General features: G+C 35.5%; 1 protein-coding gene across 4 annotated transcripts in view; it reads left to right on the top strand.

The window, feature by feature from the left end:
• Positions 1–27,405, top strand: part of PDS5B (PDS5 cohesin associated factor B) — a gene marked incomplete at both ends in the record, with an annotated part of 139,325 nt that overhangs the window by 10,929 nt on the left and 100,991 nt on the right. For all 4 annotated transcript variants that reach the window (XM_080689848.1, XM_080689849.1, XM_080689846.1 and 1 more), the window contains 5 exons: positions 2,928–3,008; positions 9,508–9,648; positions 12,299–12,414; positions 20,002–20,096; positions 27,158–27,303. In XM_080689848.1, coding sequence (XP_080545974.1) covers positions 2,928–3,008; positions 9,508–9,648; positions 12,299–12,414; positions 20,002–20,096; positions 27,158–27,303 — 579 coding nt within the window. The remainder of the gene's footprint in view (positions 1–2,927; positions 3,009–9,507; positions 9,649–12,298; positions 12,415–20,001; positions 20,097–27,157; positions 27,304–27,405) is intronic.

Genomic DNA, 27,405 nt, shown 5'->3' on the forward strand with positions numbered 1-27,405 from the left:
ATATACAAATAGGCACATCCTGAATGTACTGAGATACTTCCAGAATTTAGAATCCTAGGACTCAACTCATTATCTGTGAGTACAGAAACTGGAATCTTTTCACAAACTACTTATAATTCAATCTTCTGCTTAGTCCATTTAGCTTATAATGGAAAATTTCTTAAGTCAATTTTGTTATGCAGTCCTTTGTATAATTTTAGCTCTTTGTAATTTTGTAAATGTTGATGGTATTGAATAAAATATTCTAACAAATTAGCTTAAGTATCCTTAAATGGATTAAAGATGAAATATATTTAAATGAATTAATGGTGTAAAAAGTTAAAAACCCATAATAACTAGACATAAGAAAGGCAATTAGAAGAAAAATTTACTAGAAATAAAAAGCCATTAAAATTAATTTCATATTAAGAATATTTTGAGAACTGGGAGATAAATTTGAAGAAGTTATATAGAGGTAGATAACTATAGAGAAAGCATGAAAAGTAAGGTTTAGTAGTGTTTTCGGAACAAGAAATGGAAAATAGAGAAGAGGTGATAGTTAAATAGAAATTAGCTCTGGATGTGGTGACCCTTATCTTTTATCTTTAGCCTTGTGAGACTGAGACAGAGATTACAAGTTCAGTGACAGCCTATGCAATATAGCAAGACTCAGCAACTGAGTTAGACCCTTTTTCAAAATGAAAAATAAAAGACTGAAGTGTACCTAATGCCCTTGGTTCAATCCCCATTACTACAAAAAACAACTGACAAAAAACAAAAAACAAAAAAAAACCAAAGACAAATAGAAATTAGCTTAACATATTAGTTGTTGAAAAACATGAATTTTTCAATTAGGTAGTGAACGTTTTTTAAAAGTAAATAAGACATAAATCCCTGTCTAAGAACATTCTAGAGAAAATGAAAAACACCAAAACAGGTTACTCAGGATGAAAAAAAACCCTTAAAAAGAAATGAAGTTTAAACTGATAACTTTTAATTGAAAGGATAGACAAAAAGAAGTGGATCCCCAAAATGCCAAGGTAAAATATTGTCAGCCAGAGTTTTATATTCAGTTTGAGTTAAAGACAATAAGTATGTTCTCATAAATGTTTTTTGGAATAACTGTTATATGAGTACTATACGAAGAAAATTGAATTTAGAAGTGAGATACAGTAAATTGTGATAAACAAAAGAAAAGCTATAAATTAGAACTGATGCATAAAAGCAATGGTAGTATTATAATAATTAAAGAGGTATTAAAAATAGTTCTCAACACTGGATACAAACAGTAGGTTAAGATTGAGTGATTTTTAAATTATTTTATTTTATTTTTTTGGTGTGTGGGGGGTACTGAGAAATGAACCTAGGAGCATTCTACCTCTAAGCTACACACTAAACTCCTCCTTCCCCTTTTTGTGGTACAGGAGGATTGAACCCAGTGGCATTCTATCTCTGAAACCCACCCTCAGCCCTACTTTATTCTGTATTTTGAAACAAGGTCTCACTGAGTTGTTACGGGCCCTGGTAGATTGCCGAGGCTGGACTTCAACCTGAGATTGTCCTGTCTCATCCTCCCAAGTATGGAGATTATAGTGTGTGCCACCACATCCAGCTAAGATTGAGTGCTTTAGTGAGTGGTATGATCTTAATGATGATTAGGAATATTTAGAGGTCTTGATTAACTTTCAACCTTTTTTTTTCTTTTTTGGTATTTGGGATTGAATTTAGGGGCGTTTTACCTCTGAGCCACACCCCCATCCTATTTTATTTTTATTTTTGAAATAGTGTCTTGCTAGGTTGATGAGAATCTCATTAGTTGCTGAGGCTGTCCTTGAATCAACAATTCTACTGTCTCAGCTTTCTAAGTATTGGGATTACAAGTGTGTACTATCATGCCTGGTACCTTTCAACATTATTTATTTATTTATTTATTTATTTATTTATTTATTTATTTATTTATTTATTTGGTGGTACTGGGGTTCCTGGAAACCCTTCTACTTCCGGGCTACACTCCCAGACCTATTTTTATACTTTTTATTTGGAAACAGGGTCTCTTAAGACAGGACGGCTGGCTTCGAACCTGTGCGATCCTCCTGTCTCTGCCTCCCAAGCGCGGGGATTACAAGCGTGCGCCACCACGCCTGGCTACCTTTCAACTTTAGATGAAGTATGTTCACCTTAAAATTTTATGAATTGCAGCCAGGCGTGGTGGCGCATGCTTGTAATCCTAGCACTTGTGAGGCTGAGACAGGAGGATCACACAGGTTTGAAGCCAGCCTCAGCTACTTAATGAGGCTCTCAGCAACTTAATGAGACCCTGTTTCCAAATTATGTATGTATGCATGTATGTATGTATGTATGTATGTATTTATGGGAGTATAGCCAGGAGGTAGAAAGCTTCTGGGTTCTACCCCTAGTAGCACCAAAAAAAAAAAAAAAAAAAAAATGAATTGCAAGAAAAGGAAGAGTTACAATAAATGTAAATGGCCTATATTTACCACAACGAACAGATTGTTGGATTGGTTTGAAGATAATCCAGCTGGTTGGTGTTAATAAGTTAATAAGAGAAACAGCCAAATTATAGTATCCAGAATAGTATATAGTTATATTGATAATGACCAAATTAGCTTTATTTTTGGTATATGAGAATGGATTAACATTAGACAGTATTAGTGTTTGGTCAAGATAATTGTCTAAAGAACCAAGCTAGCTGGGTGTGGTGACACACACCTGTAATCCCAGCACTTGGGAGGCTTAGACAGGGTTCAGCCTCAGCAACCTCATGAAACCCTCCACAACTTAGGAAGACCCTGTTTCAGAACAACAACAACAACAAAATAGGGCTGGGGGTGTAGCTCAGAGGTAGACTGCCCCTAGGTTCCATCCTCAGTACTGCAAAATAAATAAATAAAAATATATATGATAGAGGTATTGTTTATGTTTTACAGAACTTAAACAAACAAGCATATGATTTGGCAAAGGCTTTACTGAAGAGGACGGCTCAAGCTATTGAACCTTATATCACCAATGTAAGTCTTGTAATTTATTGTCAGAACTATTAAGCCAAACTTTTAAAGATTGTTAGAAGCAAAATTTCAGCACGTAGTACATATTAAAATTTTTATTTTGTTTTAACCATTTATTTTAACCATTTATTCTTGGTTAATATTTTCCAGAAGGTTTACTTTTCATTTTGTTTGTTCATTAATTTGGTTCTTTTAAATTGCCTAGAAACAGCAACACTTTTATTTCAGTAGTAAGATAGACTGTTTGTATTGTTAAAAATAGGGTTAATTGTTGTGCGTGGTGGCGCATGCTTATAATCCCCGTGCTTGGGAGGCAGAGACAGGAGGATCGCACAGGTTCGAAGCCAGCCGCGCGTGCTGGCTTAAGAGACCCTGTTTCCAAATAAAAGTGTAAAAATAGGTCTGGGAGTGTAGCCCGGAGGTAGAAGGGCTTCCAGGAACCCCATACCACTGGGGGGGTGGGGGGGAATAGGGTTAATAGGTGGGTGTGGAGGCGCATGCTTTTTTTTTTTTTTTTTTTTTTGTGGTACTGGGGGTGGAACCCAGGGGCTTTTCTACCTCCAGGCTATACACCCAGACCTATTTTATGTTTTATTTGGAAACAGGGTCTCACTAAGTTGTTGAGAGCCTAAGTAGCTGAGGCTAGCTTCGAACCTGTGTGATCCTCCTGTCTCAGCCTCCCAAGCGCAGGGATTACAAGTGTGCACAACCATGCCTGGCTTGGCACATGCTTTTAAAACTAGTACTTGGGAGGGTGACACAGAAGGATGGTAGGTTGGCAACCAGGCTCAGCCACCTAGTAAGGCCCTCTGTAACTTAGGGAAATCCTGTTTCAAAATAAAGAATAAAAAATGAGGCTGGGAATGTAGCTTGGAGGTAGAATGCCTCTGGGCTCAATCTCTAGTAACAACAACAAAAAAGGGTGGGTTAAATATTAGTAGATAAAACACGGAAGTTTTTATTATTCAGAGTAGTTATTTGCCATTTTTAAAGATTAGATTGGTTTATAAACAAAAGATGAATTAATGTCAACGACCTAGAAATTAAAGGCAATTATGACAGGCTGGAGAGATTTGGTGAAAGTTTCTTTTTTATCTTTGGAAGAGATTCTATTTATTTAAATATACATTTTTTTGAGGCGAGAGAGAATTGTAATAAAATGGACCCTTTCAGTATCACTCAAAATCTTATGATTGACCATCTTGTTATCTTGTATTTATTTTAGAATTAATATTTTTTAATCACAGGGTTCAGTGATAAAGCTTATGATGTTTTATCTCCAGAGTGTGGTTGAGTTGTACCACTCCAGATGGACACCGTTTATCTTTATTTTGTATTTTGTGTTCTGAAACACAAGTCTGGAATATAATATCAATAGTGGCCCCTAGAATTAACAGTTCTGTTTTCCTGCTTGCTTTACACTTTCACCTATCTTGAAACAAGGGAAGACTCTAAATCTACTTGAAAAAATTGAGAAGGAAAGTATTTTTAAAATAATTAAGTTTTCTTGTAGTATACAAAAGTTTAAAGTTGAGATGTGAAAGATACCATGAGTAAGGTGTGGTGGTGCATGTCTGTAATCCCAGTACTTGGAAGGCCGAGACAGGAAGGTGGCAGGTTTAAGGACACTGCACCATAACTTAATGCTATTCTGTTTCACAAAGGGGGTGGGTGGGAGAGGATAGGAGTATAAATCAATGGCTGAATGCCCCTAGGTTCATTCCACAATAAAACACACATACACACACACACCATGAAAATATGTGCTTTGAAAGTAATATACTTTATAAACAATACCTTGATAAATCCTTGTTGCTTCTGGTTTGAAAAAATTCTGAACCCCATTATGATGTATGAATACAGTGTACCAAGAAAAAAATAAAAGAATTCTGAGCATGTAATGATTTGGAAAAATAAGTTGTATTTTTAAGGTTATTATTTTGAAGGGTGAACTTTAAGAAACTATGCAATCAAATTCTATAATCTATGTTAATAGCTCCAAGATTGACAGAGAACTTTAAATACTGGTTTCTATTGTTTTGTGAGTCTTGGGTATTACTTGAGATAAATTGGTAGAATTCTGCTTTTCATAACTGACTTGATGACACTTTAAATGTATAGACCCAGACTTAACCGTTCAGATAGATTCCTCCCTTTTTTCCTTTTTGTGATACTAGGTATTGAATCCAGGGACATTCTACCTCTGTGCTACAACCCAGCCCTATTTTATTTTTCATTCTCAAACAGGGTTCACTAAGTTGCAGAGGGCCTTCGATCCTCCTGCTCAGCTTCCCTGAGGCAAGTGGGATCACAGCCTTTGCCACCACGGCAGGCTCGACCCTTTACTTTAAAAACCCCTGAATGTGGTCCGGCGTGGTGGTGCACACTTGTAACCCACCCCCGTGCTTGGGAGGCAGAGACAGGAGAATCGCGTAGGATGGAAGCCAGCCATGCTGGCTTAAGAGACCCTATTTCCAAATTTTAAAAAAAGTATAAAAATAGGTCTGGGAGTGTAGCCTGGAGGTAGAAGGGTTTCCAGGAACCCCAATTCCACCAGAAAAATAAAAAATAAAAAAAAAAGCCCCTGAATGACTATTGTTGTGGCCCAGTAGAGTACACTAGGTGAGCTCCTCCTGGTGGTCATTTATTTAAACTGATAATTATCAAACCAGATGTCATTTGGGGGGAATACTTATCTTACTTTGATAAAGAAATGCCAGAAAAAGGCATCAAAATAAGGAAATAATATTATGGACATTAATATCTCCTATAGAATTTGAAAAGTGTCTTACTAGGGTAATAAAAATGTATAAGATAATGGTGTTTATTGGAGCTGCATGGTTAGTTTCAGTATATTGTTCTTAATTTCAGAGTCTGTCTGAAAATATTTATAATGAAAGTCAAAAAAAGAAGAGAAACCCAAAGAAATACTTGGATCAATCCCTGATAAATCAGTTTAAAAATATTTCCTTATCACTTATACTTTGCCATATAGATAACATGTGCACATTCCCCATAATTTCTGGTTACATTCTTTATCAGAAGCGGGGGGGGGGGGGCGGCAGAGGACCAGTAAAGTGATCCTAAAATACTTTTAATTATAAACTTATTTCTAATACATTGTCCATTAATTTGTGTCTCCCCATTTTCCTATCACTTATTTGAGGATCAGTGAAAAAATGATTGAGAGTTGCTTTTTTCTTTTCTGGCCCATATAAATATTTATTTTTCCACTTCAAACTTCATGTAAAATAACTTTCTAGTGAACTTAATTGTTTTGTAGTAAGATAAAATTAATGCAGTGCTAGAAATCATTCTGTCTTTTTGAGCTTATAGATGAAATATCTAAGCCAGGTGTGGTGCACACCTATAATTGCAGTACTTGAGAGGCTGAGACAGGAGGATTGCAGGTTCATAGCCAGCCTCAGCAATTTAGTGAGACCCTGTTTTAAAATATAAAGAGATAGGGTGTATCTTGGAGGTAGAATATCCCTGGGTTCAATTCACAGTACCACAACGAAAAAAGAAATAGCCATTGTTCATTTATCTTCCTAGTACAGAATTAACAGGTAAAGAATAAGATAAGTGTACTAATCTCACTTTTCTCTTCTGTTTTCACTCACACATATGGGCACATTTGAGTTTTTCTTTATAGTGATCTTATATGAGGACTTAAAAAACCACTGTGGTGTAGTTTTGTTGTTCTTTTGAGGTGAAATCTTGCATTGTTCCTGGGCTGGTTTAGCCTCTACTTCTTTGGCTCTAGTGATCTTCCTGCTTTAGCCTTAGGGTAGCTGGACCCACAGGAGTGTACCACTTAACCAGCAGACTATTCCTAAAAGCAGAATTAGTTTCAATGTGGCAACCCAGGGAACTAAGTAGTGCATACTTAAAAGAAAATAACACAGAGCCATGGCTTAGACCCTACAGGAACTACTTCTCACTCATCTTCCTTTTACCACATCTTTTCACCCACAGGTTTTAGGGTGTACCATCTCATTGTTTCGTTGAGACAAGTAAAATTTGTTTAGATTGCTTAGTCTTAGTGTCACTGTCTGCACCTGTACATTGTGGCTTGTTAATGTTTGGGGTAGTGGTAGATCATTTGTTATTCAGTGTGAAAACATTTTTGTAATTAGAATTAACCACTAAGTCTAGGGTACAATGTACTGACTTCTTTCTTTGGAAACCAAAGTTATTAAGATTTTAATTTGTAGCATATAAACTGCCCTTTGTAAATGAAAGGCTAATAGTTTTTGGAAGGATTTTTTTTAATTAAATCTGCATCTGCTGCCACTAAATTTTAAGTCCTTTGAAAGGCTTGGGTTATATTATTTGTATCAGAATACCTGTTACACACTATTTATTTATTTATTAAATACTTATTAATGCTTACTCTATGTCAGGTTCTACATGCTTGGCTTTGTTATACAGTGGAGAAGACCAGCTTGTCCACTGCTTTTTTGGACACTACAGTATTCAGTGAATGTTTCTAATGGAATTTGTAAGATGTTAAACCAGAGGATGATTTTACTTTTCATTTTCCAAGTAACTTTTTTTTCAGACCGGTAGAAGAAGATGATAGTTTGACCACCATAATGGTCAGATTAGAAAAAAAATTATTATTCCTTATTAAGGAAAGGTATATTGAAAGATTTTATTTTACTATTTTTTTAAACAGGAAAAACATTGTGAATGGATACAAAAAATGCCACTTTATTTTCATTCTGAAAATAATTTGACCTTTGGGTATCATGAAGTTTCTTTTCTACAAAATTGAGAAATAAGAAGGACAAGTTAGTTATTAAAACCAATAAAGAGCTGGGCATGGTGGCACACACTTGTAATCTCAGTACTTGGGAAGCTTAGGAGGATTGCGGCCAGCCTCAGCTACTTAGTGAGACCCTGTTTCAAACTAAAGAATAAAAATAGGGCTAGGAGTGTAACTCAGAGGTAGAATGCCCCTGGGTTCAATCCCTAGTATAACAAAAATAAATAAAAACATGGAGGAAAAGAATCAGATTTGTTCTTTTCTCTTTTTCTTGGCCTACTTAATGTGTATTGGTTCATAGACTTAAAAATTGTGCTTAAAAAACAACCCAATAACTAAAAAGTAACCAGAAAAGATATAAAAAATGTGAAGTGCTTGATTCTGTACAGAAGCTAATTATACCAATTTGTGTGATAATTGTCACAGAGAAGAGACCAGAGCAATGTGTGTGGTTTAAAGAATCTTTAGCTCCTTTTCTGAGGAGACAACAGAAACTTAAAATATGTATTATATGCTTACTTATTGAAGGATTTGGAAAATTTAAGAACCTTCTTTAGATTTTAGAATGATTTTAAAGAAAAATTTTAGACTTTAAACTACTGAGACTTTAAAGGAACTTTTTAGGTTTTAGAAAGATTTTTAGAGGACCTTGGTCATTATGTCATATATATCCTTACTAGTAGGGCTGGCTACCTATGTTTGTATGTGCTTTTAATTGGATTTCAACTAATGTTGTACACTATATATATGTAGATTGTTAATCAGAATGTCAAAAAGACAAAAAGGATTAGAAAGATGTTTTGCATTAAAAATATAAAACTACATATTTAAGAAAAAGAATTGGCTCCTACTCCGAAGGTATAGGAAGACTTTTAAATGCTGTTGTTTTCCATATGGTGAACAAGATGTGACCCTTTGCTCTAAGGAATTTATCTAGTTAGAAGATTAAGACTTTGTTACTTGGATTCTCTGTAGAAATAGAATCAATGGTATAGATATATAGATGTATGTAAGTGTGTATGAGAGGAAATTCATTAGGGGAATTGGCTTATGGAGTTTGCTGAAGCCCTGTGAGTATCTGTGTGCAAGCTGGAGAACCAGAGAAACTGATGATTGAACTCAGTCCAAGGTCAGAAGCCAGAGAACCCAGAGGTAGGGGAGAATTGCTGGTACAAGTTACATCAACTGCAGGAGAAGTAGGAATCCCAGCTCCAGAAAGAAGAGAGTTGAGCCTGCCTTTCTTTGCCTTTTTGTTCTGTCTGGGTCCCCAGTATATTACATGGTGCCCACTCTAACTGGATTGAAGGCTAGCTTACCCACTCAGTCCATGGATTCAGTCTCCTCTGGAAACATCCTGGAAGATACACGCAGAAATAATGCTTTACCAACTGTCCAGGTATCCCTTAATCCCATCAAATTGATGCTTAAATAAACTTAGCAGAATACAGTATATGACATAATGGAGAAAAAAAATCTATTTGGATGGTAGGGGGTTTATTGATGTGTTAATTGAGGAGTCAGTACAAATGACCCATCAGTTTTTTTGTGTACAGGATGAATTACATTTTTTATCTTTGTGTATAATCTTTATGGTTTCCCACCTACCCTTAAAAATGTTCTGATATACCTATTTGGGCTTTGTACAAAATAATAATGATTTTAATTGAATACTTAAGACTGTATACAATTTAAGATATTTCTACTAATGACAAATTTTTTTCTCTTCAAAAGTTTTTTAATCAGGTTCTGATGCTGGGGAAAACATCTATCAGCGATTTGTCAGAACATGTATTTGACTTAATTTTGGAGCTCTACAATATTGACAGTCATTTGCTGCTCTCTGTTTTACCCCAGCTTGAGTTTAAATTAAAGGTAATTATTGTAAAAATAATATGATTCTATTATCCAGGTTAGCTAGCAGACAGCATTATTTTTGGCTCTTAAATTCTTAAGTAATTTACCTAAATATAATAGATGAGGGAGTGTATTATCATTACTTTTTCATGCCTTGCCCTTATGTGTATCTCCAATTCCTGGCATCATATGTAGCAGATAATAGTTACTTAATTATTAGATGTGGTTTCCTCCATGTACTTTCTGGACTGATTGTAGGATTTGGCTGAGTTTTGAGGTTATAGCAATACATTGAGTCTTTATTTTCAAATCATAGTTTATAGCAGTACCTTTGACCTCTTGGTAGGGACATAAAATACAGTTCATTATCCACAGAGTGAAAAATGTTTTCTCCTATTCATATTACTTTATAGTTACCTCTGTTGATAGTGTTTGCTTTTCACACAATCCTATTGCCTAGACATTAAATTATGCCATGAAATTGATTTTTGTTTGCACAATTGGAATATCCTTTACTCTTTTAAATAATTACAGGAAGATTAAATAAAGCTGGTTATAATTAATAATCTTTGATGGATTCCCAATGTATCATCCAGAAAAGTTTTAAAATAATTTCCATATAGTATTTCTAAAAATTTTTATTTTTATTTTTCAAAACAAAACAAACATTTCACATTGGCAGTGTGAATACTCCAAGTAACCAGTGAATAATTATTTCTTTTCTTTAGTCTGGAGTATAATTTTGGCATATTTCTCACATGAGCCATTTAATGAGCTCCCCTCTTTCCCCATTGTCTTTTTAATGTGGTTAGTGATTCTGATGAGGTAGTATAGTCACACTTCTGATAATTTGATAGTTTATCTGATTTTATTTGACAAAAATACAGTGCTATGTGGATTTTCCTACACACTATAAAAAACTTAAAAATTAATAAATTAGCCAGATGTGGTAGCACATGCCTGTTATCTCAGTACTTGGGAGGCTGAGACAGGAGGATCAGAGGTTTGAGGACAGCCTCAGCAAGTAGTGAGATTCTCATCTACCTAGTGAGACCCTGTTTCAAATAAAAATACAATAGGGTTGGCACTATAGCTCAGAGGTAGATGAACCTGGGTTCAAATCCCCAGTACCACAAAAAAAAAGAAAAAGAAAAAGAAAAGAAATTACCATTCTTGCTTGTAGTCAATATGGGAGGAAGAGAAAAAAAAAATCCAGATATAAGAGGCCAGATATTGTTGTATTAGAAGCGATGCAGAAAGCATACAATTGAAGCAAAGGAATCAGCATGCAAAAGCTTCTACTTCCAAGCCACACCCCAGCTCTGTTTTATTCTTTTATCTTGAAACATAATCTCACTAAATTGCTGATTACAAGCATGCGCCCCTATGCCCAGCTCTAAAGTAACTTTATTCATTCATTTATTTATTTATTTCTATTTTTATTTTTTTGCTGGTCTGAGGATGGAGCCCAGGGGCATTTGAACTCCAAGCTACATCCCCTGACCTATTTTTTTTATTCTTTATTTTGAAACAGGGTCTCACTGAGTTGCAGAGGGCCTCACTAAGCAGCTGAGGCTGTCCGCGAACCGTGATCCTCTGGTCTCAGCCTCCCAAATGCTGGGATTACAAGCGTGTGCCACCACGCCTGGCCTAAAGTAACTTTAAATCACTCCTGGCTGATTTGCTTGTGGAGCCTTAACAAACAAGTGGATTTCCAGGCATTAAACCAGACTAGTCAGATCCTTGAAAGTGATGTCAAGGCTCCAGGTCTATTTGTTGGAAAGCTTTAGAAGTGATGCTAATATATAGCCAAGGCTGAGACGTACTTATTTAGAAAAATAAAGGGAAATAAAGAAATAAGTTTGATCATATTTGTGGGGGATATTGAATACTAGGTTGAAGCATTGGCTTAAATTTTAAAAGAACTTAAGGAGTGGCATCCATAGCACTTTGATTATAAATGCTGTTCCATAGCTCTGATTGCCACATTTTTTCTTCTAGTATAGTATCTTGAGTTGCTCATTCACTTAACATGGTATCATTTGTTGGTGGTACCAAAACAACCATATAAATAATTAAGCTTTCACCCTCAGGGTGACCATAATCTATGATAAAATCAGAAATTGTAATTTATACATATCTCCATCAAAGCTTCATCGTTATGCTGTTGCACTTCATCTAGGAATCTGGAGTACATGTAGATTAACTGACTCTCTTATTGGGAAGACATTAACTCATTCATATTTCTACAGAGACCTAAAAGCTATAATCACATGGACCTCTTGCTTTACTTGTAGGCCTGCTCTCTACAAGTTTCTGCTCCTAAAAACCAGTTTTTCAAGTTTTTAAAAAACCTTTCCTTAGAAGGCTTTTCAATATGACTCTTAGTAGACATAAACCTCAATTGTAGGAGGGGGTCTCTTAACATTTAATCAAACTTTTAAAGATATATTTTAATGCAATGTATGCTGCTTTAATGTAATTTAAGATGAGCAGAGCATTTGTGGTGACATTTGATTTTATGAAAAGTGTTATGTGCTTTTATGTAATTTTTAAAATTTGAAGTTTATTAAAGATTTTCTGTGAATTGGAAGACAAGGGAAATTATAGGATAGGCCATATCTGGAATATGTTTAATAGCTTTAAAACTAGTTGTGTTTTGTTTTAGAGTAATGATAATGAGGAACGACTCCAAGTTGTTAAACTGCTGGCAAAAATGTTTGGTGCAAAGGATTCAGAATTGGCATCTCAAAACAAACCACTCTGGCAGTGCTACTTGGGCAGGTATATGATTTTTGTTTTCCTAGATAAAAGTAACATATGTTTAGTGTACTTAAATTGTTTTTTTAAACTATCATTCATATATCTAAACTATGTTTTCTGAAATAAAAAAGGTTTTTTATATTTAAATTTTGAATGTTGATTGACCATGTTTAGAATTTTCATTTATCTTTTCACCTTATTTTAAAAGATGATCCATATTAAAAGCTATCTCACATAGTATTACAACCATAGAATTAAAGTATATAATTTCAAAGCAATGATTAATTCCAGCTGAAAATGCTTTTTGGGGAGATATATATTCTTATCCACAAAAAGTTATATTTAATTAGAATATTTGGAGATAATAAAAGGATAAGGATATTAACAAAATGCAGAAATTACTATGTACACTTCTTCTTTTTTTTCTGTATTTCTTAAAGGAAATGATGGCCTTGGGTTTCTTGTATGCTTTTAGTCTACAAAACTGGTTACAAAGTTTTTGAGTGTGTTAATGGATATTATTTTTCTGTGGGAGAGAATAATTTCATTACCTTTTCTAAAGAGATTTCTGACCTTGAAGATACTAAAAGCCATAAAGTACCCTGACTGAAAACTATTTTAATCCTGAGAATAAAGGAGGATTTTTATTTCCTCAGATTCTCATGACAAATAATGTAGTTGGCCAGGCGTGGTGGTGCATGCTTGTAACTCCAGCGCTTGGGAGGCTGAGACAGGAGGATTGCACAGGTTAGAAGCTTGCCTCAGCTACTTAGGCTTTCAGCAACTTAGTGAGACCCTGTTTCCAAATAAAATATAAACTAGGTCTAGGAGTATAGCCCAAAGGTAGAAAGCCTCTGGGTTCCACCCTCTGGACCACCAAAAACTAAAACTAAAACTAAAAACACAAATAATACAGTTGTCATAAACAAACACATAAAATTTAAAGATGCTAATCTAAGCTGGGCATGGTGGCGCCACGCTTGTAATCCCAGCATTTGGGAGGCTGAGACAGGAGGATCCTGGTTCGCAGACAGCCTCAGCTATTACTTACTGAGGCTCTTTACATCTCAGTGAGATCCTGTTTCAAAATAAAGAATAAAAAATAGGGCTAGAGTATGTGCACCTTGGAGATATAATGCCACTGGGTTCCATCCCCAGTACTGTGAAAATAAAAAGATGCTAATTTTATATTCAGTTAAAGTAGTTATATTGGTATCATCCCTTTTTTTCATTTTAATAGCTCTCAGTGACTACAATTAATCTCTTGGTCTCATTTTTCTCATTTGCTAAAGCAGTATATAAGACTTTATAAGGGTTTTTTGAGCCCTAAATTATTATTAGGATTTCTTAGTTTTTGTGTGTGTGTGTGGTATTGGGGATGGAATCCAGGGGCACTCTGCCTTTGAGCTACACACCCAGCCCTATTTTTTATTCTTTATTTTGAAATAGGGTCTCACTCAGTTGCAAAGGGCCTCACTGAGGAGCTGAGGCTGTCTGCGAACCTGGATCCTCCTGTTTCAACCGCCCAAATGCTGGGATTACAAGAGTGCACCACCATGCCCAGCTAGGATTTCTTAGTTTTTTTTGTAGCTCAGTGATGATATTTAATGAGGATGTTAAGTTAATAAATATATTAGCCCAGTGTTATTTTGTGTTTGAGTTCTAAGTTTTTTTTCCTTTTTCTTTAAATGCAGTGGAGAATTCCTGGACAAGTAGTAACATTTTAATTATACAACTCAATTTAAGTTTTAGTTTTTAATTATTTATTTCTTTATTCTTTCTTATAATACCCTTGATCTACACCCTCAGTCCTTTATATTATTATTATTATTATTATTATTATTATTAATTATTATTATTATTATTTTATTTTTAATTTTTTTGGTGGTACTGGGAATGGAACCCTTCTACCTCCGGTCTCTCTATGTATTTGGAAACAGGGTCTCTTAAGCCAGCAAGGCTGGCTTTGAATCTGCGCAATCCTCCTGTCTGCCTTCCAAGTGCGGGGATTACAAGCGTGCGCCACCACACCCGGCTATATTATTATTATTTTTTAAACGGGTTCTCACTAGGTTGTTAAGAGTCTCATTAAATTTCTGAGGCTGTCTTTGATCCTGTGATCCTTCTTTCTCAGGTTCCCAAGTACTGAGATTACAGGTGTGTGCCACCACACCAGGCTCATTTAATTTTTTGAAACAAATACATACATTAATATAAAGTCATGCAATTCTCAACAATGGAGGTACTTTCTCAGAAGTGCATTGTTAGGTGATTTTGTTGTTGTATGCATTGTATTTACAAAAATTAAGATGGCTATGGCATCACAGGCTTTACTTGTCAGTTTCATTGTAATTTTAAGGGACCACTGTTGTATACATGGTCCAGTATTGACTGAAATGTTATGTGATGCATTGTTAGACATTTACTATCTCTTAAAATTAGGAGTTGGATTATCCATATCTTATTTAAAGGTTTTCAGAGCTAAAGTGAGCCTTAACATAAACATTGCTGGGTGTGGTGGCTCACACCTGTAATCTCAGTACTTGGGAGGCTGAGACAGGAGGATCGCTGGTTCAAGGGCATCTTCAGCAAGTGGTGAGACTCTCTTTTAAAACAAAAATATAAAAGGGGTTGAGGGTTGAGCTTAGAGGTAGAATACTCTAGAATCTGTCTCTAGAACCACACACACAAAATAAACATATGCCACTTTCTTATTACATTATAATTTGTTCTGTGTGTGTGTGTGTGTGTGTGTGTGTGTGTGTGTGTGTGTGTGGTACTGGGGATTGGACCATAGGGGCATTCTGCCTCCAAGCTATACTCTGGCCCTATTTTATTTTATTTTATTTTATTTTTGAAACAGAGTTTTATTAAGTTCTTGAGTTTTGCTAATTGCTGAGACTGTCCTTGAACCTCTTCCTTCAAGTAATTGCTGAGGCAGGACTCCTTCCTTCTCAGCCTCTCAAGTTCTGGGATTAGGATTATAGGCTTGTGCTACCATATTCAGCTTGTTCTTTTTAAAAGAATGATGTAAAGCTTACATAGTATTAAGTATCTAACTTGGTCAGGAGTATAGCTCAGTGGTAGAGTTCTTGCCTTCCATATGCATATGCAGGACCTAAGTTTGATTCCCATTAGTAGAAGAACAACAAAAAATTGAAACATGTAGATCAAATTTAAGGAACTAAAGTACTTTAAAGATGTTCTGTCATATTTATTTGTAATGTTTATGAATTATATGTTTAGTTGAGAAAAGTAAATGAATAAAGTATGTAGGATTGAATAACAGTATTCAAAACACTAAGGGAATTGCATGGGGCCCCGTAGACTAGATTTAATTATTTATGGGGATGGATGCTGTATTTAAGCATGAATACTTTTTTTCCTTTTTTTAAAAATCTTTTTTTATTTTTATTTTTTTATTGGTGCACTTTATTCATACATCATAATGGTATAAAAAAACTTTTGTAGACATACATGCACACATCGCCCAGTCAGCCCCCACCTGATCCCCACCCCATTCCCTCTGCATCCCTCCTTCCCATGCTTGGCTTAGTGGTTGACATCTAAAGCTTTTGATAACTTAAAGATAACATTTCAACATTTCTTTTTGCTTTCTTTCTTACCAGAAAATATTTTTTTCTTTTTTTTTTTTTTTAGGTGAAACTATCATATATTTATATATTTATTTTTCAGAAAAAAAATCTATCCTAATATGGAATATGGACTCTACATACCCAGAACAATCTCGAAAAAGAACAAAGCTAGAAGATATATATTTTCTGATTTCAAACCATATAAAGCTACCATAATTGAAACAGTGTAGTACTGTTCTAAAGGCAGATATATAAACCACTGGAGTTAAATAAAAGCCTAGAGATAAATTCTTCCAAATATTGTCAAGTTATTTTTGACAAGGTTTCCACAAACATTTGGTGGGTGAAATAATGTTTTAACTAAATATTGTCGAAAAATAATAATTACATGAAGAATAAAATTGGACCCTTACCTAATCCCATATACAAATATTAAAATAGATAAAAGACCTAAATATAAATCTTAAGACCATAAACTTTTAGAAGAATATCTGGGTCATAAAACCTCACAACATTGAAATTGGCAGTGATTTCTTGGATATGATTTCAATGGCACAGGCAACAGAAGAGTATACAAACTCCCTAAAAAAATAAAAAAATATTGTATATCCAAAGACAATGTAAACAGAGTTAAAAGTTACTGATAGAATGGGATAAAATATTTCTAAATGCTATATCTGAAGGTATATTAATATTCCAACTAGAAATCCTAAAAATTAACAACAGTAAAGGCAAACAGTACAATTTAGAGATAGGTAAAAGACTAACATAAATAATGAATCTCCACAGATAACTTATGTTAGTTGTCTGTTGGATAGAAAATCTTGTTTCTCTGGTTCTTGTGTGTGTTACCTATTTCTTCTTTGTAGTTAATCTCTTTGAGTATTTTCTCTAGCGCTGGTTTTGAAGACATAAATTCCTTCAGTTTCTGTTTGTCATGGAAGCTTCTTATTTCTCCATCTAATTTGATAGAAAGTTTTGCCGGGTAGGAAATTTTTGGCTGGAAGTTGTTTTCTTTCAGAGTTTGGAATATGTTACTCCAAGCCCTTCTGGCTCTCATGACTTGGTTTGGGAAGTCTGGAGTGATTCTAATTGGTTTGCCTCTGAATGTCAGTTGGCCCTTTGTTTTTGTTGCCTTTAAGATTCTCTGCTTGGCTTCCACATTGGTCATTTTGACAATTATGTGGCATGGGGATCCTCTTTTTGGAGCCTGTCTAAAGGGAGTTCTATAAGTTTCCTGGACCTGTGTATCAACTTATTGCTCTATGTTTGGAAAATTTTCTGCTATTACTTCCTTGAAGAGATTGTTGATCCCTTTGTTTTCACCTTCTTTTCCCTCTTCTTTTCCAATTATTCTCAGGTTAGCTCTCTTAAAATGGGCCCATATTTCTTCAATGTCAGATTCCTGCTGTCGGATATTTTTTTTCTAGATTAGAAACTATGCATTCATTTTTGGAGTGATCATCTTCTAGGAGCGAGATTCTATTCTCCATGTGGTCTAATTGGTTGTTTGTACTTTGAATTGAGGCCTTTACTTCATTGATTACATCCTTTATCTTTTTTTGGTCTCTCTGAATTCTTTTTGAAACACCTCTATTATTTCTACAGTTATTTTCCTGATTTGATCTTCTAGAAATCTCTGAATTTCTGTTTTATCAGGTTCTGATGTGGGGTTGTGGGCATTCATTGCTTCATCATTTCGGAAGTTTGTGCCTTCTCTGGGTTCTTCCCTGGGTCACTACGACTTCACTTAAGGTGCTCTGTATCTCAAGTTTGTGGTATCTCAGTCACTACTACTCCTTTACTGGGTTGTATCGCAGTCTCAGACCCAGGGAGTCAATCGAGGCTGCTTTAGACTATGGGGAGTGCCAGGCTGGGTGTTCTCCTGCATGGAGTTGTGACTATAGTGTGATATCTCTGCCACCGCCACTTCCCCACTGGGTCAAGTCCCTGGGAGTCAGTACTGGGATTTCTCCTATAGGGGCCACAATTTGACTCACTGTTGTTGAGTGCCCTGATGGAGCTGTAGTGGACTTGGTGAATTCACTGCTGCTGCAGTCGGTGGCAATATGGCGCCGCTGCCATGCCCTCGGTCGTGAGGCTGGAGTATTTCTTCTCTGTTTTTGAGCTCCTCTCTGAGTCCCTGCAGCTTGCGCTGAGCCCCGCCCCTGGGAGCTTCAGATGCTCCCTGTGCCGAAAAATCTGCCGAATCCCACCTGGCTGATCCGCAGCGGCTCACCTCAGCTAGTTGTCTGCTGCTCTTCTCTGGAAGAGCCTGGTGGGCTGTAGAGTTCATTGGTCTGGTGCCGCCCAGTGAAGTCACCGCTGCCGTCAGCAGTATGGCGCTACTGGTGCGTCCTCGGCCGTGAGGCCGGCATATCTCTTCTCTGGCTCTGAGCTCTGTTCTGAGTTCCCCTCCTCTCTGGAGCCTGGTGCTGGAAGGAAAAATGGCGTCCGCGCGGCTCTGCGCCGCGGCTCTGGCTGCAGCACTGCGGTCTGGTTTCTTTCTGGTGTCTTGTTTTTTCAGCCCTCTTTTTCTCTGTCCCTTGTATTTACCTTTTTTGTTTCTATGTTGATGGTGTTTTCTGGCTATGAAAGGTGCTGATTTTGTGGTAATAGAGATTGGTTGTTAGCGGGGCTCATAAGCCCCGCTTTTCTCCGTCGCCATCTTCTCGGAAGTCTTTTTTTTTCCTTTTTAACATAAAATGTTTGAGTAATTCGGTGCTCATTTTGAAGGCCTCTTTTATATTAATACTGAATTTGTTTTTGGTACTGGGAATTGAACCCAGGGGCATTCTACTTCCAATCTTACCCTCAACCCTATTCTATTTTGAAGTAGGATCTTGCTTGCTAGGTTGCCAAGAGTCTCATTATTTATTTGCTGGGGCTAGTCTTGAACCTAGAATCATCCTATCACAGCCTCCCAAGTACTAGAATTACAGGTGTGTGCCCACTACACCCAGCTCTGAATTTTCTTTGAATTTCAGTACCATAGTTGGATGATATAAAATTTAGAAGCCTGTTTTTTTTTAGAATTAAGATGCATGAAGACTTAGTATGGAAAATTTTTAATGATGTTAATACTTAAGTTTAAAAAATTGCTATTTTGCATTCCATGATAAACTAACATTGGTAGACTTTGATCATCAGTAGTTTGAGAATTGACTAGACATCATATATTTCCTGATGGAGGAACTTAATACCATCTGTGAAGTAGTGTGAAGTAGTCTTGCTAAAAATTTTGACTCCCAATATGATCATATCTTTAGATCTAACTACCCAAATCTAAGATTTAGAAGTGAGGAGGGCCTGCTAATTAACATCAGAATAATAAAATTAATAAAGTCCAAACCATGGAAAATGACTGTCTATGCACACATGTGTAACTCCCCACCCCACATAACAGATCTCCAACAAATTATAAGGAAAAAAGAAAAAGATGTTGGGGAGGAATTGAAGATTAAAAGAAACTTCAGTGACCTATGAACCAAAAAGGCTTAATTTTTTATAGCCATACAATTATTTATAGATAGACCATTAAAATTAGCTTTCCTATTAGAAATGATAGAAGTGATTTTTGGGTACAGTTTAGAGTTGTGTGATATAAAATAATAGAGGGTTTAGTGTGAGATTTGCCGTGTATTTTGTGAATGTCCAATATTTAAAAAAGCATACTTTTAGGAAAGGTTTTTGTTTTGGGGGGACATAGTATGGGATTTATATTTTTTTCTGAAGTATACACATTTGCATAAATAGATACATTTGAAAGCATACAGGAAAATTTTTGTCATTCTTATTCCTACATCTGAGCCAGATATATATTGTTTAAACAGCCTCCTTAAAATTGCATCGTTCTTACAGGAGATTGCTTGGTTTATATATAATAGTATCTCAGAGAACGGTTAAACTGGTCTGGCTTTCCTTTGGATATTACCACATAAGTTGAGTGTGATGGAACGCATACCTGTTTTTCTCATTTTAAAGATTACTGTGTGCCTTTATATTTTATCAGGTTTAATGATATCCATGTGCCAATCCGCCTGGAATGCGTGAAATTTGCTAGCCATTGCCTCATGAACCATCCTGACTTAGCAAAGGATTTAACAGGTACTCTATCCATGTGACAGCAAAAACTTCATAGATGCTCTTGAGGGTAGAGGATCCTTATTTTGATTTTTGAATGCTGTGATAGATGATATTGTCTTGTTTCAATTCATCATGGAAGTCATTCTTTAAAGCTATTTTTATAGCATAGTTCCTTTGTAGGCTATAAGCATCTATAAAAAGTTAGTATCTTTATGAACAAAATTAGTTTCTTTTAAGAATTTTAAGAACAATTTCAAAAGTTTTTAAGAATTTGAATCTGAACACATTTTGATTTAATAGTGTTTTTAAGCTAATTAATATTTTGAAAATGTAGTTGAGAGGTATTACTTTTAAACTTTTAAACCATGCTAAATGTAGTTAACTTTAAAAATCTCTGTAAGTATAAAGAAGTTCAGAACTTAGCATTTTTCTAGTAATGAATATCTTTAATAACTGTTCTGTTCAATTTTTAGAAGTATAAAATAGGTCAGAAAATATAGATTAATATAATGTCCACTTATATTTTCTTTACAAATATTAGCACCCACTGTGTTTAAGAGATTAAAAAAGAAAAAAAGTAAAATATAGTCAAAATGCACCTCAGAAACTGTTCTTTCTCCTTTTATAGGGGACAGGTACTCTCATGAATTTGGTCTGCATCCTATCTTTTTTTTTTTTTTTGCGGGTTTGGGGATGGAACCCAGGGGCATTTCACCTCTGAGTTATACTCCCTGCCCTATTTTTTATTCTTAATTTTGAAACAGGGTCTCACTAAGTTGTAGAGGGCCTCGTTAAGTAGTTGAGGCTGTCCGTGAACCACAATCCTCTGGTCTCAGCCTCCCGAATGCTGGAATTACAAGCGTGTGCCACCACGCCCAGCTTATCCATGTTTTTTATAACTGTACCACATGTGTATTTTTCATAAATAATATATATATAGCATTATGTGTTTAAAACATTTCCTCAAAATAGTTTTAATTGATGGAGTTAAACTTCTACTTTCTTTTTTTTTCCTTTTTGCAGTACTGGGGATGAAACCCAGGGGCATTCTAACTCCGAGCTACACTCCCAGTCCTATTTTTTATTTTTTATTTTGAAACATGGTCTCACTGAGTTGCAAAGAGCCTCATTAAGTAGTTGAAACTGTCCACGAACCGTGATCCTCCTGTCTCAGCCTCCCAAATGCTGGGATTACAAGCATGCACCACCATTCCTGGCTTTGATGCATTTTCTTTTTTACCATTTTCTCTCTTTTTCTGTAGGTTCAGAAGTTAACACTCATGTTTGTGTTTTAGATGCATAATTGGTAATGAATTAAAAAATTGATCGGAACTCTAGATTTGTTTTCTGCAAGGACCCTTAAAGGCTTTGATGTATCATTTTCTCATCTACATTGTTTAGTTATTTACTTAGTCTTACCTTCCTAGTTTGTAGTACATTTTTAATTGCTCTTTTTTTGTTATGACCTACTTACTATTAATTCTTAAATCTTCCTGGTATTGAGTTTCTTCTGATAAAAATCACAACCAATCACAACCATTTGTAATTTTTTTTTAAAACAGTAGTTTGAAGATGGTTATGGTGGTTCTCGCTTGTAATTTCAGCATTTGAAAGGCTGAGACAGGAAGATCTAGGTTGAGGACAGCCTTAGCTACTACTTAGTGAGGCCCTTTGCGACTTAGTGAGACCTGTTTAAAAAAAAAGGGGGGGGGTGGTTGGGCTGGGGATGTAGCTCCAGGTAGAATGCCCTTGGGCTCCAGTCCCAGTACCGCAAACAAAACAAAACAAAATACTAGTTTGTCATAGAATTTTTACCAGTTTTATCCTGGCCCTATCCTGGTCTGCATTATTTGTCGCTAAGCTTCTTCTGTATAGCATTGATACTGGGCCCATCCATTCTTTCTTCTCCTTTGCCTTCCCCTCCTGCCTTTCTCTGAGATCATGAATATGTGTGTGTGTGTGTGTATATGTATATGTATATATATAAAATTTCTTTTTTTTTTATGGTACTGGAGATTGAACCAGAAGCATTCTACGAGCTGTACCTCCAGCCCAATTTTATTTTTTATTTGGAAACAGGATCTGGCTAGGTTGATGAGAGCTTCACTACTTGCTGAGACTATCCTTGAACCTGGGATTCTACTGTGTTAGGAATCCAAGTACTGAGATTACAGGTGTGAATCACCATGCCCAGCTTTGAATGTTAGGTTTTTTTTAGGTACATGAGATTAAGCCTAGAGGCATTCTACTTCCAGCCTATGCTCCCAGCCTGATTCTATTTTTTTTATTTGGAAAGAGGATCTCACTAGGTTTCTGAGAGCTTCACTACATTTTTGAGGCTGGCTTCATCTTTTTTTTGGGGGGGGGTACTAGAGATGAACCCAGAGGCATTCTACCTCCAAGCTATACCCCCAGCCCTATTTTTTATTCCTTATTTTGAAACAGGGGTTCATTAAGTTGGAGAGGGCCTCACTAAAGTAGCTGAGGCTGTTGGCAAACTGAGATCCTCCTGTTTCAGCCTCCCAAGAACTGGAATTACAGCATGCACCACCACACCCAGCTGAAGCTGAATGTTAGATTTTTGAGGGAAATTTGCTTTTCCCTACAAAATATGCTTTCAGTAACTTTTGTTACTTTTTTTGTTTTTTTCAGTACCTAGGGATTGACCCCAGGGGCATTCTACCTTTGAATTACACCCCCATCTCAATTTTTATTCTTTATTTTGAAACAGGATCTCACTAAGTTGCAGAGGGCCTCACTAAAGTAGCTGAGGCTGTCCACAAACTTGCGATCCTCCTGTTTGAACCTCCTATGTGCTGGGATTACAAGCCTACCCCACCAGGCTTGACTCTTTTTTTTTTTTTTTTTTTTTTTTTGCTATTCTATTTTTCATATTAGAACCTTTCCTCAAAATACTTGGTAATCTAAAGCTATCTGCTCATGATTAAAGGGGAAGGAAGTGACTAAATGAAAAGCCATTTGGAAAGTCCAAATTGTATGAAAGGGTCTGTCCACTCTGAACTTTAGGAGTTTGTGGGGAAACCCTTAGTTTAGTTAGATATATCTTCTTTAGTCAGATTCCCCAGAAGACTAGTATCTTTCTGGGAGTCTAGTTGTTAGTGTTCTGTCCGTTACATAATTTCCTTTTCCAGTATGGTGTTCATTTCCTCAGCTGAGTTAGTGTTTCTTTCTCCCCCTCTTTAGAGGTTCTCTGTTTGGCACTCCTCATAGCATTTATCTCCAGGCTTCTTTTGAGATGAAAGAAGTGGGTTCATCTGCTTTCCAGAGCTAAATTTCTTTCCCATTGTATCTTCCTTGTTCATGCCATTCTTAAGTTTTTTCTTGAAGGTATAGATTGAGCTCCAGCATATTTTTAGTTTAATACTGATCTTTAAGAAACTTAAAAAATTTGAATTAATTCTATGTCAAAAATTGTTCATATTTCTGTCTGACTGTCTTGACTACTTACTGGATGATGAACCCAGAGACATTCTACCTTTGAGCTTTATTTGGGAACAGGGTTTCACTAAGTTGCTGAGCATCTTACTAATTTGCTGAGGCTGGCCTCAAACTTGCAACTTAATTTTAGCAATAAAGGAAATAGTTTATAATAAAATTGTATTTTGATATGTGTTTTGTATATGGCTATAGGGAAACAAAAGTGTATCTATAAGTTTCTCAAATGCTTAGTAATTCTCTGCTATAGGGAGCTGAAGAAAGCTCTATAAACCAGATATGGTGTTGTACTTCTGTATCCCAGTACTTGGGAGGCTGAGACAGGAGAGTCATAGATTTGAAGCCAGTCTCAGCAACTTAACAAGGCTCTCAGCACCCCAGTGACACCTTTTCAAAAAATAAAAAAATAAAATAGACCTGGGGGGTATGGAGTAGAGGAGATAGAATGCCCCTGGGTTCAATTCTTAGTATACACACACACACACACACACACACACACACACACACACACACACAGAGAGAGAGAGAGAGAGAGAGAGAGAGAGAGAGAGAAGAGAGAGAGAAGAGAGAGAGAAGAGAGAGAGAAGAGAGAGAGAAGAGAGAGACTTTCTTTTATAGAACATGAGAGGTCATTTTCTCGGTGACCTGGAGAGTTTAATTCAGACTTTGGAGAAATCTGAAATTCTCTTATTCTCCATTTTTCTTTTTTAACTTAAAAAGTGATTTGTAATTAACTTACAATATGCATAAAACTTAAGTGTTTGGTTGGATATATTTGATGAGACAACAGATATCTGATGCCAGAAAGTGTCCTTGTACTTCTCTTAGTTCATACTTTTCTCCCACTATTCTTTGATTTATATTACTAAAGATTGATTATGCCTGTTTTTATACCCCATATATATTGAACGAAACAGTATATACTGTTCTTTTTGAGAGTGAAAATGAATAATATGGTTGCTTAACATATTTTTGAAACAATACCTGTATTTTTAGTCTTATCATTTTTTCATATTGAGTAGTAGTCCATTGTATAACTCTACCCGAATTTGTATACTAAGTTTTTGATAAGTATCTGGGTTGTTTATGGTTTGGGACTATTATGATAATTTTGACTATTCTTGTACAAGTGTTTCTTTGAGCTTATGTTTTGCAGTGTGTGTGTGTGTATGTGCACATGCTTGTATGTGCGTGAGAGAGAGACAGGTCTGTTCTACCACTGAGCTATACCTCTAGCCCTTTTTATTTTGTATATTGAAATGGGAATCTTGTTAAGTTGGTGAGGCTTGCCTCCAACTTGCAATACTCTGCTCTCAACCTCCAACAACCAGAATTATAGACTTTTGCCACTGTGCCCAGCTAGCAGTTTAACATCTTTATCATTTAGGCACAGCATTAATTAATCAATTGATTGATTCATTTATTCATTACGTAGGTACTGAAGATTGAATGCATGTGCTCTACTACTGAGCTATACCCACAGACTCTTTTTATTTTTTATTGTGAAAGACTCTGGCTAAATTGCCAAAACTGACCCAGAACTTACTATCCTTTGGCCTCAGCATCTCTGCTTCTTGTTAGAATTCAGAATGCAGGAGAAAAGGAGGGGAAGTTAATAGACAATTCCCAAAGGGTAGACCACTGGTAAGAGTCATGTAAATTTCTGGTCACTCCTTGTTTTAGACTGTAGATATTATCTCTCCTTTCTTTTGGTACCTAAAAGAAACATTTTCTGGGTTCTACTCTGAAAATGAGCTCAGTTGTTTTCTTTCTCATTTGAGTTTCATCCCTTTTCTTCATCCTTTGGCATTTACCTGTCCTCCATCTGCCAAAATTTTGTTGACAAGTCATTTCTTTTGCTATGATAACTTCCTGTAACTTGCTCCTTTTAAGAACATTTTAGTTGCATTTCAGGACTAAGTATAAATAAATGTCACACACATTTATCTTCTTTTTCTGACAGTATTTGTGCAATTCATTCTTGTGTCTTCAGTCAGGTTTTGGGGCACACTGCCAAATTGTAAGGAATACTAATAGATGCTTTTTTGGGCTAATTGAGAAGTTCTTCTTTTTTCTCCCTATTTCTTTTCCCTCACAGTTGATCTATGTGAATTAATAGCTTTCCTATTTATTATGTTTATTATGAATGACTGGTTTTAAGGAAATTGAGATGCATCTTAAAATTGATAATGTTTTTTTCTTTCAAATTGACACATAAAATAATATGTATTGCTTTTGTGGTACAGTGATGTATAAAAACTCCAGAATGTATCTTGGTGAGGATGAACTTGATGTCTATTTAATGTGCTTCATTTGAAACCATAGTACAAAAGACTTTATTTATTGGGCCAGGTAACATTTTCATTTCTTCAGTTTTTTTTTTTTTAAGCAACATATGGTCTTTCTCACCTAGAATAGTTTCTGTTAAAGAATGCTCGGAGTGGAGGGGTTAAAACATGGGCAGTGATTTTATGGGTGTTTGAATTATAATTGTTTGTAAAACTGTTACTTTATAGAGAAAATAAATCTCAGTCATAAGCATGGTTTGAATATAGACATAGCTATTTATATTTATCTAAATCCAAACAACCAAATTATATCTTATAATAAAGATGAATTTATATTTGTTAAATTAATGTTTATTTGTGGTACCTCTTAAACCTAATATTTCATTAATATGTTAAAATTTTTTCCAGTTATGATTTTTTTCCAGGTATTGCCAGATGTGAACTCCATGTTTTTTACTTGAATCTCTTACTCATAATTGAAATTTGTTTCATTTCTTCTGTCTTTTCCTTTGGCCTTTCTTAGTTCATTGAAGTAGAATTGATTTTTAGTCATTCTTGTTCTATTTCTTGGGAGCTAGTATCTCACTCTCTCTTATTTATTTATTTATTTATTTATTTTGGTACTGGGGTTTGAACCTAGGGGCATTCTAACTCTGAGCCACACACCCAGCTTTATTTATTTATTTTTTTGTGGTGCTGGATATAAAACCCAGAGACATTCTACCTCCATGCTACATCCTAAGCCCTATTTTATGTTTTATTTGGAAACAGGGTCTCACTGAGTTGCTGAGAGCCTCACTGTGTTGCTGAGGCTGTCTTCCAACCTGCAGTCCTCCTGTCTCCGCTTCCCAAGTACTGGGATTAGAGGCATGTGCTACTGCCCCCAGCTTCAGTTATGGTTTTGAGTAACCTGATTTAGGGTTTTTCTAGTTTCGGGATGAAATTTGAATAACCTTTTTCAACAGCACTACTTGATATATATTTTATCCACATATATATGGAAAACAAAAATGAAATGTTAGAATTGATACAACTCTTTGTTTACATGATTTGCTTAATTTAGTGACTTTTGGAAACACCTGATCAGTTTCCCTGCTGAGCAAATGAGGAGGACAATTTTACTATTCATTTGTATGCAACTACTATATTTTGGTGGAAAGACTGGCCTTTCTTCTCCTTCTACTCCTCTTTTTTCTTGCTTTTAACTTTGTTGAAATGTTGAACCTTCAACTTAAGTGTTTTTGCCATGTTTTATTTTATTTTCAAAGGCATTATGCAGTGATAAAATATTTTAAATATTAAATTTCCATTTTAATCAAAGAAAATCTTATCTTTCAGAGTATCTTAAAGTGAGGTCACATGACCCCGAGGAAGCTATTAGACATGATGTCATTGTGTCTATAGTTACAGCTGCTAAAAAGGATATTCTTCTGGTTAATGATCATTTACTTAATTTTGTGAGAGAGAGAACATTAGATAAACGGGTAAGTAGAAATAAATAAATATTAGTTTTATTTTGATATTTGAAGCTTAATAGTATTTTATCTTAAAAAACTGAATTTTTATAAGTATTCAGTATGTTAGGC

The sequence above is a fragment of the Muscardinus avellanarius genome (assembly GCF_963383645.1).
Source record: "Muscardinus avellanarius genome assembly, chromosome: 2".
In the NCBI taxonomy this organism is placed as follows: Eukaryota; Metazoa; Chordata; class Mammalia; order Rodentia; family Gliridae; genus Muscardinus; species Muscardinus avellanarius.